This window comes from Mycteria americana, chromosome 8 (genome assembly GCF_035582795.1).
Source record: "Mycteria americana isolate JAX WOST 10 ecotype Jacksonville Zoo and Gardens chromosome 8, USCA_MyAme_1.0, whole genome shotgun sequence".
NCBI lineage: Eukaryota > Metazoa > Chordata > Aves > Ciconiiformes > Ciconiidae > Mycteria > Mycteria americana.
In genome coordinates, this window is record NC_134372.1 from 6,994,980 (window position 1) to 7,013,281 (window position 18,302).

An 18,302-nucleotide genomic window follows, 5' to 3' on the forward strand; every position below is an offset into this window, starting at 1 on the left:
AAATCTGTAAAGTGTATTGTTGTTACTTTCATAACTTGTGTAAAAGTAAGCTCTTTCTTCGTCTTCCTCCCACGCCCCCCGCGTCTTTAACTGAGAACGTCAAGCAAACTACTCAGTTCTGGAAAGACTTGTCTTATTGTCCTGCTTATGCATGCAGGGGCTTTAAAATCGCTTCGTTGGCTTGTCGGTAGCTGCCTCCCAGCCCGCAGAGAGAGGGCAGGCAGGCAGGCAGGCAGGCAGGCAGGCAGGCAGGCAGGCAGGCAGGCAGGCAGGCAGGCAGGGCGCGGGGCTGCTGGCTCGATTGCTCATGACTAGTGTCATATGACACGCTAAAGATGGCTGAAGGGGAGAGCTGCACCCCGTCTGCCGCGGAAATAAAAGAAGACTTTGAGATTATTGACAAAAACCAGATTCCTAACACGGCTGAGGTGAAAAACGAGCAAAAAGAGAAAACGGACGAAGCGAGGTGGTCTGCTCCTATCTTGTCGCTGGCCAAGAAAGCCTCGGAAAACTTAGTGCTGAGCTATGGCAACGCTTTGAAGTCTGCATCTTTGGTAGGATTCATACCCAAAGCAGTCAGCAATGACAGCACAGCAAAAACAAGTATGGTTATGTTTATTTAGTAAACTTGCTTTTATGGTGCACAAATAAGTTTGCTCCCGTAAGTGCTGTTGATTAGTGTCAGTGATGCGTGATTATTACTTTGAATTTATTTCTGAAAATCTGATGCTGCAGGTTTTTATTCAAGCAAAATTATAAAAACAACACAGATGTAGAACGCAACAAAATGTATTGTAATCAGAAGAATCCTAAACGCTTAATATATTTGGGAAAATTTACTTTAGTTTTATGCAGGCGGTTTTGATTTGATTCCTTTTCTCCCTTAAAGTTCACCTCGGCAGCAGCCTGACTGCACTCCTAAGTGATCTTGCCAATTTGTTATCCTTCCCGGGCGTGCTGGTTCAGAGAAGGAACTATACTGTACTTTTTGTATAGCTTTCGTGTCAGAAAGTGGACAAGTGAACTAAGATCTGGATTTCTTACAAATTGCATTTTAACTATGCTAAAAATGCCTTCTATTTAACCACAGCTTGCTTTATTAGACATCTGTATTAATGGATATAGCAACCATACAGTTTTATGGAGCAGGTCTCTTAAAACTGAATTAAAAGGGCTTTAGTTGAATTCATATGGAAATTAAATCTCAGTGATATTCGTAACATGGAAACAAGACCATTCAAATATAGCAGTAATTGGGCCTGGAGCTTGTACTCGAGGCTCTCAGACTGGTGCTTAATGGTTTTGGAGCAATGGAGCTCCGTTTTCCTAACCAGTGCTGACCTTTTTAATTTTGATGATATTAAGTATTCAAGCTGGAGTTCTGCAGGGATGAATTGTGACTGCATGGTGAAATAAGTTATTGCTGATGGACTTTTAAATTTTTTTGTAAAAATTCCTCAGTGTTGCATAATCAGAGTTTAAGATTAATTCCGTCCTGAAAAAACTAGATTCTTGTCTTTCCCTGCATCTATAAGTCTCACACCAAACTTCCCACAGATTTGTTTCCTGGATGCCCATCTTGAGCACCTGGGATCTAACCTGATGAAGGGCAGAATATCCCATTTTCTACAGTTGCATTTGGAACAATGCTGTGAATAGATGTAATTCAAAACAACATATAGCATTTGGCAAGGGGTGGGGAATAAAATGTTCTCTTGCCTGAAATGGAGCTCCCACACTTAATGGAACTTTTATCATCATCTTTCAGCTTCTTATCTGTAAAGTAAGGGAATACAACACTACCTCCCCAAATTGTTCAAACTATTTGGATAATATGTTGATGAGTTTTATAGAAAATTCCGTAAGAAAAATCTGTTCATAACTTAGATATGAAATGTGAACAGGCACTAAATCACCTATTCTAACTATTCATTATTACCCTTGACCAAGCACTATAAATTCAATTTAAAGCAGGTATTTTTAAGAAATGAGCTGAGGCCTGCAAGACCACTTGTGGAAAACTAGCAACCTGTTCCCTGCTGCCATCTTTTTCCAGAGATTTTGTAACCTCTACCTGCTACTTCAGATCTGCTGATCACATGTAAATTGTGCTGCACACTATGCAGTCAGTTGGACATACAGAAAGGCACATCATAAAACCAGTGTCTGCCATTGAAGAAACTATGTCCTGCCTTGCAGAGAAGGCTGGGAGCTACAAATCTAAAGAATACAAATCAAGAAAGACTTGCAGTCTTAAAGACCAAGAGATGGAGAACTGTTAGCTTTTCTTCGTGCTTCAGTGTTTTCTGACTTCAAAATGTGCTGAATAATTACAGTAAACAAGGCATGGGACTTCAAAAAGATGTTAAAACTAATCTGTTGACTTGAATGAGGTACGAGACTGTGTGACTGCATTCTTAAGGATTGCAGCATAATGTCTGTGATCTTTTGCACTTAGGTAACCCGATTCCTAATCTTGGAGGCTTGGCTTTGGTAATGTGTCTAATACCTGTCTATTTAGCATGTACCAACTTGTACACAGTTTTGCAACAGATGTACTTGACTGTGTAAATTTGCAACAGTCTAAAAAATATTGTTCAAGTAATTATTTATCTTTATACAAACCCTTAAGACACTGTTTAATTTAATTTTGTGTTTGTAAAGAACATTTCATTCACAGTATCTTTTTTTTTTTTTAAGTCTTGTGGATAATGCAATATGTGTATCTTGAGCAAGGCTTACAAGCAAAGTATTCCTGATAAAGTAAAAATTCAAATTCAGGAAACCATCAAAATAAGTCAGCGTTGCTACTGAAACACCCCAATACCCAAAGAAAGTCCCTGATTTTCTGTTTCTGCAGTCAGCTTTTTTTCTGTTTCTGATGTGTAACCTGACAATATTGACATCAAAATTCAAAATATTACAGCCCTTTTAATCCTCAGTCTCATGTCAAGAGATTATATGCAATTTTGAGGCATCCACTACATTGACTAGTCATCGATACAGTAGGCTACTGAGAAGACAGGACTTTGTGTGCTTTGTGCTTATGAAGATCAATTTGATTAGACTGACACCCTGTTTTCACTCTTCTGATACGGGAAGAGTTTTGCTCCTTTTTAATCCTAAATTAACATTCTGTGCACAAAAAGGAAGGTAATAATGAAAATTAGTACCCAAAAGAGACTTTTTTTGCGTGGTGCTAGGAACAGCGTTAACAATCTTGCATGTGACTGATACAGGGGCTCTACCTGTTAGGCTTGGTCTTCTGCAACTATTTCTGCAAGGGACTATGACCATGTTTGATCCACAGGTGACAGCAGGATTCTCTTAATGCAACAGCGTTGGCTCAAAAGATGATTTAGATGACCATCGGTCTGCGGTTGGCAGCCTCGGTCAGAACCTGTTGTTGACTGGAGAGAAAGTGGTAGCTGACAGCCTGTTTTTGTCTCGCCCTCCTTCAGCTTTAAAGGAGGAGAGCCTGTCCCGCTTTGGCTGGGAGGAGCAGCAGTACCCGCCTACCGGGGAGGCGCTGACGAAGGGCGGTCGCTTCCCCGGGCGCTGGCAGCACCACGCACCAGAAACTCTTTCTAAAATGGCGCCTGGCGCGGCACGCCGCCCGCCCTCGCCACGCTCGGTCTCGCGAGAGTTCCGGGGGCGGGGTGGTGGTGCGTGCGCTGTTGCCGTGGTAACGCGGGCGGGCAGGGGTCTCCTCAGCCCGCGGGGGTGGGGGGGGGCTGCCCGCCCGGCGCCGCGCCCCGCCGCCCAGGTAGGGCCCCCGGCGCGGCCGCTGAGGCGGCGCTAGGCCCGGGGTGTGTGTCCCCGCTGCCGTGTCCCCCCGGGGGGCGGCGGGTGCTGGGAGCGGCAGGGCCGGGGCAGCGGCCCCGCTCCCCCCGGTGCCAGTTCTTGATGGCGCGTACAGCGTGTTGGGGGGATTCAGCCAGACTGTGTCCTATACCCAGCTTTTCTCAAGCCGTTCAACTCTGCAAGATGGAGACCGAGACGGGGAGGCACCGCTCCTGTCAGCGCTGCGTGGGGTCAGGAGGAGTGCGTTTCTAAAAACAGCTTTTCTTTCTCCCCCCGTGTCCCCCCGCCCAGGTGCGCGATACCACGCCATGGAGGAGCGCGCCAACCTCATGAACATGATGAAGCTCAGTATCAAAATCCTGATCCAGTCGGCCCTGAGCCTGGGCCGGACCCTGGACTCCGACTTCCCTCCTTTGCAGCAGTTCTTCGTGGTGCTGGAGCACTGCCTCAAGCACGGCCTGAAAGGTGGGCGCCCGCTCCCCCACGCTGAGGAGAGGCAGAGTCTGTGTCGTGTCTCGCTGTGTCTCCAGTTTGACTTCTGTATGATGTTAATATTAATCGCATACACTGTATGATGCTAATCGGTATTACCGATACAACTACGTGGTTGCTTTCTCATATACCCTGTCTTTTGTGCCTCCTAAACTGTCAAGGTATTTTTAATGCCCCCTTTTCATTGACATATTAGGAGCTGGTAAGACAAAGTAAAACGTAGCCTAAAATTTGTAATTCTGGAATTGGAAGCCTGTCATTCTTCCTCACAAACTTCTCTGTATACTCCCTTTAGTGAAGAAGACTTTTATTGGACAGAACAAATCATTTTTTGGTCCTTTGGAGCTAGTGGAAAAACTTTGTCCTGAAGCATCAGATATAGCAACTAGTGTTAAAAATCTGCCAGAGTTGAAGTAAGTTGATTGTTGGGGATGATGCATTTCACTTATACTGCTGCGAAAAAAGAATTCTTCATGTAGTCTCTCGCCTTCCTTAATCAGATCTTGTTCCCAAAGAGAAAAATAGGGTATGTAGGAGGCATTGACTTGTCCAAAAGATAAGGAGGACATCTCAAAATACTCTGCTTCTGATTCAAACAATGCTGTCAGATTAAAAAACACCATTTGGAAATTTCTATAAGCTTGCTAAAAATAACTGTAGAGTCTTCACAGATATTTTCTTTCTTCTTCTTTCCCTCACTTTTATGGCTTTGTCTAATTTTGTGCATGTGCTAGTAGTATTTCATGTGGGTAATTCAGGATGATGAAATGAGACTAGGATGCATCAATAGTTGGGTTATGGTGGTAGCTGAAAATATGTATGTCTTTCCAAGTTAGGAAGATTTTACAATATACTTTCCGTTTACTGAAGCAATGGGATTTGCTCAAATGCTTCTATGTTCTGGAGAGAACATTTTGTAAAGGGAGAATTATGAATTGTATAAATCTAGTTAATAAACCATTTTGTTTTTTACCGAAACATGCAACTTTTTATTTTAGGACTGCTGTAGGAAGAGGAAGGGCTTGGCTTTATCTAGCACTCATGCAAAAGAAACTGGCAGATTATCTCAAAGTGCTCTTGGACCATAAGCATCTATTAAGGTAACAGTACAGACATATGTGGATTGTATTCGCTGAATCACTGAAACCTTGCATTGCTGTAGTAAGAGGTCATTAACTGACCAGTTTAACTTTAAGCTTTTTCTTGCAACCTGCAGAGGAGTAAGTTGTTAATTGTTTTTACAGTGAACCTACAGAGGAACAAGTAGAGTATTTTCTGTGAGAGTTCTGCGTCTTCCACCTTGTGCAATAAATTAGCAAAGAGGGAGCTTTATAAGGACTACATTACTATTTATATGATTTCAGTGATGGAAGCACCATTGTTATGATGCACAGTGATGCCTTACAATATTTCTTCTAGTGAATTTTACGAACCTGATGCGTTGATGATGGAGGAGGAAGGAGCAGTCATTGTGGGTCTGCTAGTTGGACTGAATGTTATTGATGCAAACCTTTGCTTGAAAGGAGAAGACTTGGACTCCCAGGTGAAGATTAAGGCTTAAATAAGATCAGTCTCTATAAGGTTCCAGTAGAATTAAGCACATCCATAAATACTTTACTGAGATGCATCCAGAATTCTTAAATGTGGAATGCAGCCAGGGTTTGCCATTGTTTTCATAAGCAGGCATTTGAATGTCTTATGATAAATCAAAAATTGGATGAACTAAGCTAATTACAAGATACGTTGTCAAGATCAATCTGCTAGGGACTTATGGGAGCTTTTGTTTTGAGAGGGAATGGTGGTTTTCTTTTGGCTTTGGTGTGTGTGTGGGGGGTGATGTCACATACCTCTGCTGCTTTAATGAAACAGCCCAGGAGTATAAGGAATGTTTTGAGGTATTTGTGGTCCAAACAAATAAATGCCTTACATTAATCTGTGCTTAACTTATTGTAATTTGAGACCATGTCCTCTTTCAGCCAATCTGTTTTATTTTTGAATTAGGTAAACTTCGACAAAATGGGTCAATAGCATTCAGAAGTCTAACTCTCTAAGCTGTAAATTAAAAATATATGTTGCTATAATTTTATTCTCATTAATCTTTTTGTTCTTTAAAAGATAATGTTGCAGAAAATAATGTTGAAATTATCCTGCCTGTTCTACAAATTATGAACATGGCTAACTATTACTGTCTTTATAAGAACTCAAAGAATTGCTTAAATGCTTTTAGAAAGCATGCTTTAAGTTCTTTTTTCTTTTTCTTTTTTTTTGGGGGGGGGGGGTGGGGGGGGGGAATGTCATGTGTGTAAGCTTGTCATGTTTCCCATGCTGAATCAAAAAAAAGTACGAGTATCCATCTCTTTAAGTAGCAGTTTATGGAAATGCTGTCAAAACTAATAGCTGTTAGAAGCTGAGCACACTGAATATGGTTATTTTGATGCTTTTACAACAAACACTAGCTTGTACGTTTGCTTCAGCTGGGAAGAATATAGGTATTATCTGTCTTTCTAAACTTAAACTTCAGATGTTTACCTTTTTCTAAATATAAAGTAATGCCTGCTGCTATGCAGAATTGCACTATGAAGGTGTGTTTGTGTCTTAAATATATTTTTCAGGTTGGAGTGATTGATTTTTCTTTGTACCTTAAGGAAACACAGGACAGTGATGGCAAACAGTATGTATGGTGAATTAGTGATTCTAAATTGGTACGGTTTTTGTAGAACAAACCTGTCAGACAGTCTGTGGGAGCACATGAGTGCTAGAGATCTCAAACTCTTTTAATAATCCAAAAAAGAGAATCCAAAATAGATTTTGTTAGCTAAACAAAAGTACTAACTTTCAAAGGTTGAGCCCATGGTAGTTTTAACAACAATACAGTGTGGAGAGTTTGTGTCTTGAGCTGGGACCAAATTAAAATAACTAAAAATTTTAGGTTGTATTGTTACTGGGTTTTAGGAGACATGATCTGCCAGGTCACCTACTACTAAATCACTGCTTTGTTTTTAAGCGCTGTTTCAGAAACGCTCTCAAATAAGTAGCTGTCTGTGGGAGAGATCAGTTATGAAGGGAAAAAAGTACTTTTAGGTGAAATCTTAGGTGAATTAGAGAATGCAACTGTATCTAGAAGACCTGTAGTGAATGGAAGGGACTTCACAGTTTGTGTGCTTCCTGCACTTCAGAGCACTTTACTGTTCAGCTGCTGAGGAGAAGCAGCTAAACAGCTGCTTCATCTCCCTGGTGCTTCCGCTCTAGCTCAGGCACAAGTATTTTTATAAGAAAAGGAGAAAAGGTTTCAACTTGGTTTGCAAGTGCATGCTGAAAACTCTAGTACAAACTAACACTTTAGAATGAAGGAGTTTCTTCTCAATCAATCAATTCTCACTTTTACAACTAGAGATGGAGGGATTACAGCTGTCCTTGACCAGAAGCATTATGTGGAAGAGCTTAACCGACATCTAAGGTGGGATTTTCATCTGTTCTAATATACAAGCACTTGTCCTGTTTAGCTTTTCCAGTATGGCTTTGAATGTCTCTGCTGTTAGTCCTGTAGATTTTTGTCAGATATTGAAATGCATTTTGTGATTATTTCCCAAAATCTTAGTTTAATTTTTTAATCTTACTCTTCTGATGGCATATGCAATGCAGAAAACAAGTCTGTGTAATAATAGTTGACTTTTTGAGAGTTATTAATGATTAACAGAAGATTTTGGAGATACTTTTTCAAGAGAAAACTATTACAAGCACATCTGGAAATTTGTTCTTTAGAGGAAGAGTCTGTTCTTCCGCCATAGATTGCTCAGTGGGAGGAGTAGGCCTCACTTACCCTCTTCAACATCAGAGAGGTGTTAAGACTGCAAAAGCTAAGCCAGAACAGGGCTGCCAACTGATACAGTAGGCTGCCCACTGTAGGGAAATGCATGGTCCTCTCGGAACTTAAGAGAGACAATTGTCCTTCCTCTGGGTTTTTGCCAGCTCACCAAATTATTTCATTGTTAACAAATACAAGATGGTAAAAGTATGGTTGAAGATAGGAATAAATGTTGAACATTGGCACTGCTTGTATTGTTTTTATGCATCTCTTTTTCCTTGCTGCAGTTGCACGGTTGCAGATCTTCAGAACAAAATAGACTGTTTAGAAAAGACCAATTCAAAACTCCAGGAAGAGGTTTGTGTCCAGTCTGTTAAATATTTCTGGTAGCTCTGTTCCATCAGAGGCAAAACTCCCTAAGAATATACCTTAGGACCTAAAATATTTGAGTTGATACTAGTGAAATGTGGGGGATTGGTAGGACTGGCATGAGTTGGCACATAGGGAAAGCTCTGTAGAAAGCTTCTACATTATGTTAGCTGTTAAAATGCTTTTGGGCACCTATTTGTTAGACGGGTTTCCTTAATCAAGTTTTTTGTCTTGCAATGGTGTCTCCACCCAAAAGTAATCATACCGCTACAATGAACATGACTTGTCCCTCTTTCTTCTGCAGACACACATGTGTATGTATTTGTCATGTGAGTTAAGAGGTCAGAAAAAGAGAAGGAAAATAATCACATTTCAATGAGGAAATCTTTCCTAGCTGGGACCTGAAATAGAATCCAGCAGCATGCATGATAGTGGTTGTTTTGGGGTTTGTGGTGATGGATTTTTTTAGATATAGATATAGATATGGTTCAGAGTGTATCTATGTAGTCTAATTTCCAGTTCTTTTTGGGGTATCTCCACTTGAAAATGCTGTAAGATTCCACCAGTGAATGTCAATCCTGACTTGCTATATGACTTCTAGTTCGTACCAGAATGAATACCACAGATCACAGATCTGTGGTGGATTTTAGCCTTTTACACTAGGATGCATTTCTTTGCACAGTTAATATTTAAAATAATTGATGGGGGTGTGAAGCAGAAGTCAAGTGAACAAATGTTGGTGGGCTTGTTAATTTAGGCTGTACCGTGAGTATGGCTGCCAAAGGGTCAGGCAGCGTCTGGGGAGAATGAAGGGGACAAAAGGGGAAGTGAGCAGCACACCTGCTACAAAGGCTGAGCTACTAACTTTAGAATTCCTCCAGATGTTGTGTGCTTGTATGGCGATTAAATATAGATGTGTTCTCTTTGTAAACAGCTTGCAGCAGCAACTGACCGAATTGGATCACTTCAGGAAGAGCAGCAGCAGTTAAAACAACAAAATGAATTAATTCGTGAACGGAGTGAAAAAAGTGTAGAGGTGGGACACCTATTTAAAGATGATGAGGATCCTTAAAATAAGTGATCTCTTTTGATCAATTGTAGTTTGTGCTCTCAAAAGCGCTTTGAACTGGAATGCTAAGCACAGTTTAGCACGCTGCTGTGTGGATCACTGTTTTTGTGTATAGTATGCACAGGCGTTAGATTTTGCTGTTCTTTACTACACACTTAAACGTATACTTGCAGAAGGGAGAACATTAAAAGTATTAGAATGGTTTCTTTTTGGTTTTACTCTGTTCTTTGACATTTCAGCTTATTAACGTTTGCCAGCTTATTCATTGTAAAATAGTACGATTTTACTTGAAATAGCACATAGAAATATTGTATTGTACACAAGAACTTAAGGCCTACTTTAAATACGTAGCTTTGTGATCTTATGTGGCTTTTTTGCTGATGTTTCTTGTAGGTAACAAAAGAGGATACAAAAGTAGAATTGGATACTTACAAGCAGTCACGCCAGGGTCTTGATGAAATGTACAGTGATGTTTGGAAGCAGTTGAAAGAAGAAAAAAAAATTAGGCTGGTAAGGAAACTTAACTATAGAAAGTGAAATGAAAGATAGAGGATTCTGCATACTTTAAAGTAGCATTACAAATATAAGACCTATGCTGTAGGTCTTATAGCACTTTTTAGTGCTATAATAGCACTTTTTGCAGCTATTCAGAATTCCTAAAGGAATTGCAAGCAAGATACTGGATGTTGGTTGTTAACAGTGTCTGTAAAGAACTGAGAATCGTGGCTTTTGGAATGCTGAAAATAAAAGGTCTATCCCTGTTTAAGAACCTACCAGCATTATTATAGCAGAGACTAAGATCAAAACACAGAGAGAGGCAACTGTCTTTATGGAGGAAAATATGGTATATGCACAACAGTCACTTGCACAGTGAACTGTTGATTAGTGACTAAATAGAAGAGGCTGCCCAGGCTTGCTGAAGCCTGTGGCTCTAAGTCAACCCAATTCCAGCTGCCAGGAGAAATGCTTTGTTTGACAGGCCACTAAGTTACACACTGAGCTCTACACTTCAAGCCAGCAGATCTGCACCCTTGCCCTGATCTGGAGAGCTGAAATAGTATTTTGGTCTTTCTAACTTAATGTTATTATTTGAGACCTAACTCTTCTGTAAAATCGTAGTTCAGTGTTATCTCAGAGTAATACATAGTTTGTGTATGGGGTTATATGGGTTTTGGAAATGCTTATCCCTGACATATGACTACATAGCAGTAACTAGGAAATCTCTTTGTAAGGAACTAGAGAAAGAGTTGGAGCTACAAATTGGAATGAAAACAGAAATGGAAATTGCCATGAAACTTCTGGAAAAAGATACTCATGAAAAACAAGACACTTTGGTTGCACTTCGCCAACAGTTAGAAGAAGTGAAGGCTATTAACTTGCAGATGTTTCACAAATCTCAGGTATCTACCTAGTGGAGAATGCAAAGAAGAGCTGTAGTGGTGGTCTTTTACACATTAATTGTGCGCTGGGGTGCATATGCACTTATATGCATCTGAAGTAATACTTAGATGCAACAATTTTCATAAAAATGTCTATTTTAAAACCTTTTAATTTTTTTATTATGCTTCATTATTGGTATTATATTGGGTATGTTTGGAAAGAAAGGGGGTTTCCTTGAGTATGCTGTGCAGTGTGCCCAGCAAACGCTGAGACAAATGGAGAGCTCTCACAGGGGAGAAGGTGTTTCCAAGGGTCCTTTGTTCTAACCGCTGAATGATTAGCCTTTAAAAAAATTACTTACTGCAGCCTAGAACTGTCTTGCTTCTCCTTCCTATCTGTGTTGTCTTGCCTTTCCCATCTGCACCACAATTAACGCTGTTTACCATAGAAACCAACAATATGCCTCTCTACACCAATAGAAAACGATTGGTTATTTTTGTTTATCTCCTGTAGTCCCTACCCAAATGGTCAGCTGAGTGCTGTAGCCAGTGGAAAGGCAATACTGGATTTGGGGAGGGAGGAACTCTGTGGTCAGGCTGGCCTCTGGAGCTACCAGAAAGTTGTTGGATTGGTTTAGGTATTCTGTTATACCCCCTTTAGCAGAAGGCCTGGCTCTCCAGATGTAAGATAGTTAGAGAAGTAAAATGAAAAACATTTTGCTTTCTGGGCCTGTCTTTCATCCTCAGTCTCTTCCTTACCCTGGCAGTTTTTAGAGTTTACTTTCTCCATCCTTTGTGTCATATCTATTGCAGGGGTTTGGGGATTTTTTTGTTGTTTTTTTGTTGTTTGCGTGGGTTGTGGTGTTTTGTCTTGTTTTTTTCAATTGGACAAAAAATATACTGATAGGTGTTTCTACAGGGAAGTGATGGAGTAGTAGTGTTCACACAAAATATACAGAGCTTGTCTCCATTAATGAAATAAGAGTTTAACTAGACTTCCCCTCCCATACCTGGTGCCAGAAATCCAGAGGGGTTTTCTCTCAATTTTTATGGACTGTTTCCTGATGCCTGTTCAGGCTTTATCCAGGCCTTTGCCTCCTTCACAGATGCACAGAAACTTGCAAGGCAATGGCCAGTGAGACCCCAGTGCTGAGGTATGCCTTCGGTTTCAAAAACAGTATTTATTTTGGGTTTTTTTGGCTTCCTGGTTCCATGCCCACTGAGTGCAGTTGTTACATTCAAATAATAATTTATATTCTTATCCTGTCAATTTAATCCGATAATTTCTTTCTTCAAGCTTATTTCTAAAGACAAGATTTTTGGCCTGTAGCTGATCTCATAGGTCAAAACTTAGTACAGTTAAATTTTCTCTCTGAGCTCTTAACACACCAAGTTGAGGAGTGTCCGTTCTGGCATTATCAGCATTTTGTTTGTACATTCCAGTTAGACTCAGGCATGGCCTGTAACAAGCTAAACTTTCTTTATATAGTGGCAGACTTTCATTAAGCACTAACACTTTGTGCTTTAGAAAACTAAAATGTATTACCTGGAATATCTATTCATTTATTCCTACAGAATGCAGAGTGTTCATTACAACAGAAAACAGAAGCCATATCCTCTTTTGAAGGAAAAACAAATGAGATGATGTCCTCTATGAAACAAATGGAAGAGAGGTAATAATTACAAGCTCAAAAAGTCAACACCAAAATCAGTGGAAAGTTTCCAACTGAAGCCTTTATAGGATGACCTTCCATACACCTCCTATAGACATTTGGGCATGCATGCTAGCATGACATTCTTTTTCATTTCTCCTTATCACCCTCTGCGCTTGCCTGTTCTCTTTTCCCAAGCAAACATGCCCATAATTGACCCATTCGAAAACCATAGCTCTTTCCATAGGCAGGCTGTTTGAAAATATGTTGACTTTAGTTTAAGAACATGTATGACTCTCGCTTTTGGGAGTTTTTTGCAGAAACAGTTGCTTTCAAAAGTCTTTTTTTTTCTCCACCATTTTTTCAGTTCAAGCTTTTATAAAGATCTGTATGGTAAATCTAAAAGAACAAAATGAGAGGGTGTTGGTAAGGAGTATGTGGATTGACCACAAATGTGCATGTTCCTTACTTTGTAGATTGCAGCATGCAGAAAAGGCAAGGCAGGCTGCAGAAGAAAGATGCAACAAGATGAAGCAAGAGCTTGCTGGCAGGCTTGACACTTGTCGGCAACAGATGTCCCACCTGGATAGCAAATGGTATTTAATCTGAGCAGGTTTTTTCCTTCCCTTCTGCCATTTCTTTAAGAAGCACTTTCTACTCCTTTTGTGCTAAGATCTAAAGAGGGGTAGGTTTGAATTATATTGGGTTCAGCAAGTATTGACAGAAGTATGCAAGACCTAGGAAAGCACAGTACTTCTGTATCGTGCACGAGGATTTTGCAATGCTTTTTCCAGAACATCCAATTTAGAGCACAGAGTGCCAGGAGAAATCTGGCCGTTCTGACTAGCAATGGAGCTTTCAGTTGCTCTTTTACTAAATCAGGAGATGGATACAGTCATGCTTGTAGGCTGAGCATGTAAGTGACTGTAATCTAAATGGACTGGGGTTTTTGGAGGGGTTTGGGGGTTGAGGAGCGTCTTGGTGTTCTTAGGGAATGTTAATCCTCTAAAGATTTCTAATACCTATAGAAAATGCTTCTTTCACTGTTCAGACTTCAGGGCAGAGTGTAATTTTTAAACATGGCTGTTTAAACACAGGTAGTCAAATATGTACTTGCGGGGATTGCTTTGGGTTTTTTGTGGTTTGTTTGGGTTTTTTCTTTTTTCTTTTAGCCATTCATTGCTGCTTGTTTTCTGTGACCTGAAAATGCTAATATAGTTTTTGATGTCTGCTGCCATAACATCCCTGTTCTTTCCTTTCCCAGAACACCACTCTAGTTTTTGCCCTCTTTTGGACAAGGTTTCTTCTTCTCATACTGTTGCTGTCCTTAAGTGCGATAGGATATTTTTCTGCTATAGGGTTTCTTAGAATGAATTATTTTTAAATAGCTCAACTCTGGAAAAGGAGTTAAAATCTGAAAAGGAACAGAGACAAACTTTGCAAAGAGAACTACACCAAGAGAAGGATGTTACCACTCTGCTTAAAACAGAACTGCAACAAATGGAAGGACTGAAAAAGGTATGCACAGTGCAAACATGCCCAGTGTTCAGGATTAAAGCTGACGTAGAACCAGTGCAATGTTTGCATCTGTAGTAGAGTAATTTCTTCTGTACCGCTCTCCTCCTCTGAGCGGTTTCAAAAGCTTGGCTGACATAATGCAAGTCTGCACGTGAAATGCCAAGAGAAGGAACTTGGAACAATATAGGGCTCAGGCAATGAGAACAGCTTAGCTAGAGGTGGCTGACGAGGTTTCTGTCTGCCCTGCCTTAGCTGCGTATGTCTGAGCCATTCATCTGTCAGCAGCTGAAGCTGAGGTGGGATAGCTGGGGACAAAAAGCTCATCAGCTGTCCCATGGTGAGATACCCCTGGTCAGGTAGGAAATGGCAAGTTGAGAGCTTTCAGTGTCTGTGTGAACCCATTTTCAAGCATTCAGAACAACTGAATGCCATTTATTTTTTAAGCATGAACATTCTTATTAATCTAAAGAGAATTTGCTCCTGTGTGTCAAGCAGTTTGGATTTTGAAGGCACAATTGTACACCAGTATCTGTCTATACACTTGTGTGTGGGCATAGGACTGCTGCGATTCTAGCTGTGTTCAAGGATGTGTAAAGCCTGAAAGTCTTCCTCTCTTTCTGGTAAATATGGTTAAATGATTTCATTGTTTGTGGTCTACAAGAACCCATGGGTGGTTCACTCGCGTAATCCTAAAAATCAAGCCTTAGAAATAGGTAGCTTTGTAAAGGAGCTTATTCTTGTGAACTGCTTGGGTAGTTTGGGTAGACTGACTCATCTAGGTTATAGGTCAAACCCAGCACACAAAAAACTTGATTTTGTGCTTAATTTTACAGGAACTGAGAAAACTGCAAGATGAGAAGCAGCAGTTAGAGAAAGTCTGTGAGGAGCAGGAGCAAGCTCTTCAAGAAATGGGACTTCATCTCAGCCAGTAAGTTCTAGGAACTGAACTCCTGTAAGTGATGTTAACCTGGAGGACGGAGTGTCAAACTAATACAAATAATTTTAAAACGCATCCAGTTATAAAAATCAATAAACACGAGAATTTTAGGACGCAATTACTATGCATGGAAAACTAAACAGCCATGAAATAAAAGTGAGGGAAGATCCTTGCATGAGTGAGCTGGCTGAGATAGGAAACAATGCAGTAAATGCTTAGTTCCTGCGGTGGAACTCTGCCTTTCCCACATTCTTCCGAATGTACTGGAGGGGGGCAAACCCAGGGTGACAAAGCTTCCTGGTGGTACTGAGCGTTCAGAGTTGTAACAGGGAACTGACTGAAGAATTAGTGTTTAGATTCAGTGGCTGGAGAGTGGAATGGCAGGTAAAACTGAACACAACTAAATGTAAAGTCATGCAGAGGGAATTGTTTATTTTTTTCCAGGTCGAAGTTGAAGATGGAAGATATTAAAGAAGTAAATAAAGCGCTGAAGGTACTCTGCATCTCATGGATATTTTGACTAAGCATATGCATTTAATTTAACACCTTCAAATTTCACCACCGTTATCCTACTTTAACAGACGGCTTTTGAAAAATACCAATGACGTTGGTAAACTGCCTTTGAATTTTATTTTGTAAATTTATTTGTATCTACAGTGAGGTTTTCATTCCAATTTTCTAGGGCCATACCTGGCTGAAGGATGATGAAGCAACACACTGCAAGCAATGCGAAAAGGAATTCTCTATCTCAAGAAGGAAGGTAGTGTTGTTCAGTGGATTTTTTTTTTTCCTTTTTTCCGTCACAAAACAAAAATCGTGCTGTTGCATAGTTTGCTAGGGAAGAATGACACTATTTCAATTCGAGATCTTGTTGGCATGATAACTACATAGAGAAGTAATTTGGTATTTCCCATCCTAAAAATAATGTCCTTCTGCTAGGGCCCTTTCCTTGGTAGGGAGCTGTTACGGGCTGCGTTCTCTCGTGATGTGGTTCATCTCTCTTCCCTGTTGAACTGTGAGGACTGGATGCTGACAGGCCATGCTGTGCCTTTCAGTGGCAGGGGATGGCTGCCAGGGTCCTGCTCTGTGATTTGGGACAGCTCGGTGTGCCCGCACAGGGCGCCTGGCACCAGGCACCAGATTTCCTCTGCCTAGAGCCAGGCCTGCATGTGCTTTCCTGAAAGCCTGGGCCTGGCTGTGTGGTGATCCGCACGGGGCGTGCCAGAGAGCTGTGAAATGGCAGCGGAGCGGCTCCTCCTCCGGCCCCTGGCCAGGCCTGCTCCGCCTGTGAGCCAGGGGCGAGCAGCTCCTGACGTGGAGGGAAGGCAGGCTGTGCAGGGATCGCACCGCTTCTCCTTCAGTCCTCTGTGCAGGAGGAAGTGCTGCTGGGAGGGTTGGGCCTGTTGGGAAGTGGAGGGTGATGTCCGTGGACTCCAAAAGCTTTTATAAGGTCTGCTTTATCTCTTCCTCATGCTCAGTTTTTAGGCAGCTGTGCTTATTCTGACTTTGTGTTTGTAGCATCACTGCAGAAACTGCGGGGACATCTTCTGCAATACTTGTTCCAGTAACGAGCTTGCACTGCCATCGTATCCTAAACCTGTCCGTGTTTGTGACACTTGTCACACTTTACTACTTCAGCGGTGTTCGTCCAATTCCTCCTAAGGCTTCCGTAACCTTGACAGCACCACTTTAACATTGGAAAAGTAGCCATTATTTTTTTAATTCTGAATTCCAGGCATCTTCTGTGCAGCAGACTCTCTGGTCTCTAGTATTTTCCACTGTAAGACAGAGCAGCGTAAAATAATTTGTAGGGATTATGCAAGCTAATGCTTCTCCAACTGGAATAATTAAGAAAATTATATCAACTGTAATTTCCCTTAAAGTTCTACTTGAAACTAAACTGCAAATTCACTTTTCTGGTTTTTATAGATATTTGTATTAAAATTTGTATATGGCATTTCTACATTTATTTGATCCCTGTAGACGTTGCTGTCTTTCTGCACATTAACTTCAGTTCCTCTGTATCTTCGCTGTAGGTGCGCCTGTGTGTGTCACTGGCTCGTGTACAGTTTTGTATTTGCTCTAAGTACAGGGAAAAGTCAATTCATGACTCGGCTATAGAAAGAGCTTTACGATGAGTGTCAATGAATGTGCCTTCAGTTCACTGCAGTCACTTGTTCTGAATGTCGCTGTGACCACAGTATGGTAGTTGCACAATAAAGCCTTTTGCAAAAACTGAAAGCAAGATTGAAGTTCTGATTTTTAACAGCTGTCACTCACAGCTGCTGGAAGAGCACATTCTTATATGGCTGTGCAGGTTGAGGGCTGACGCTGGATACACCAAAATGCATCTAGAATAACTGACCAAGGCATGCCTGCTCACTGTATTCTCAGGGAAGGTGCCAGGTGAAGCCCATGCTCTGCAGAGGTAACCAACTGCTTCTGTACTTCCCCAGGAAAAAAGCAGGCAGTGCCTCGGGCTTGCTGGGATGCAGCAAGGCCATCACCAACTTCTGCATGCCTCTCACTAATGGCATTGTTTTCTCAAGCCTGAGGGAGGCTGCACTCAGGGGTGAGGCAGGCTGGTTCAGAAGCAGTTTGCAATACACCAGTTCCCCTGCTGTTGTGTGACAGGTCAGCAGCTGTCAAATTCCACCACTGATGACAGAGGGGGCCAAGGGGAAGGCAGCCCTGTCCCCACTGCACCCACACTGCTGGGCAAGTGCCACACGATGCAGGACAGCTCTTTGGCTGAAGCAAGCATGTGGTCACATACAGGCCATTTTTTTCAATGGCTTCATTTAGAACAGTAAAAACTACAGCAAGATCCCACTCTGCTGTGTGGCTGTTTAATTCCCCCCAGCTCTGGTGGGAGCTCCCCCCAACTCAGCAGGGACACGAGCCTGTGTTGAGCTGGGCTCTGGCACCAACCCCAATACATCCACAATTGCAACTGTAGCCAGCAGCCAGCTACTGAAGCAGGTTTATGAACAGGGCAACAGTTTATGAACTGTGGTATGAAGTGCTCAGTATTTAACCCTTTTAGCTCCACTGCTGCAAAACACAATAGGGTTTTCACAGTAGAAAGGGACCTCAAATTTCTAACCCTTAGGGAAGAATGGTTAATTAGAAAGGGCAAATAAATTTACTATGGCAGATCCTGTATTATTCCAGCAGAAGTTCCAGTGCTGCTCATAAAACCACATCTTTCAGCATGACAGTTGACAGGTTGAATTTATTGAAACAGTTGTACTAAGCTGCAGCATCCATTGGTGCA

The 18,302-nt window shown here is 41.4% G+C and overlaps 1 protein-coding gene across 4 annotated transcripts; it reads left to right on the forward strand.

The window, feature by feature from the left end:
* Nucleotides 1-326: 326 nt before the first annotated feature.
* Nucleotides 327-17,277, forward strand: RUFY1 (RUN and FYVE domain containing 1). Of its 4 annotated transcripts, none has more exons than XM_075509592.1 (18): nucleotides 327-603; nucleotides 4,096-4,269; nucleotides 4,592-4,709; nucleotides 5,295-5,396; nucleotides 5,716-5,839; nucleotides 6,909-6,967; nucleotides 7,688-7,753; nucleotides 8,389-8,458; nucleotides 9,405-9,506; nucleotides 9,933-10,049; nucleotides 10,772-10,939; nucleotides 12,494-12,591; nucleotides 13,047-13,166; nucleotides 13,959-14,088; nucleotides 14,922-15,016; nucleotides 15,470-15,518; nucleotides 15,708-15,785; nucleotides 16,544-17,277. In XM_075509592.1, exons 1-18 carry the CDS (start codon nucleotides 336-338, stop codon nucleotides 16,685-16,687), a joined length of 2,082 nt encoding a protein of 693 aa, XP_075365707.1. In that variant the 5' UTR covers nucleotides 327-335; the 3' UTR covers nucleotides 16,688-17,277. The 4 variants fall into 4 exon arrangements, with proteins under 4 accessions (XP_075365707.1, XP_075365708.1, XP_075365710.1 ...); XM_075509593.1 differs by having other exon boundaries at nucleotides 416-554; XM_075509595.1 differs by lacking the exon at nucleotides 327-603 and adding an exon at nucleotides 3,553-3,634.
* Nucleotides 17,278-18,302: the final 1,025 nt, after the last annotated feature.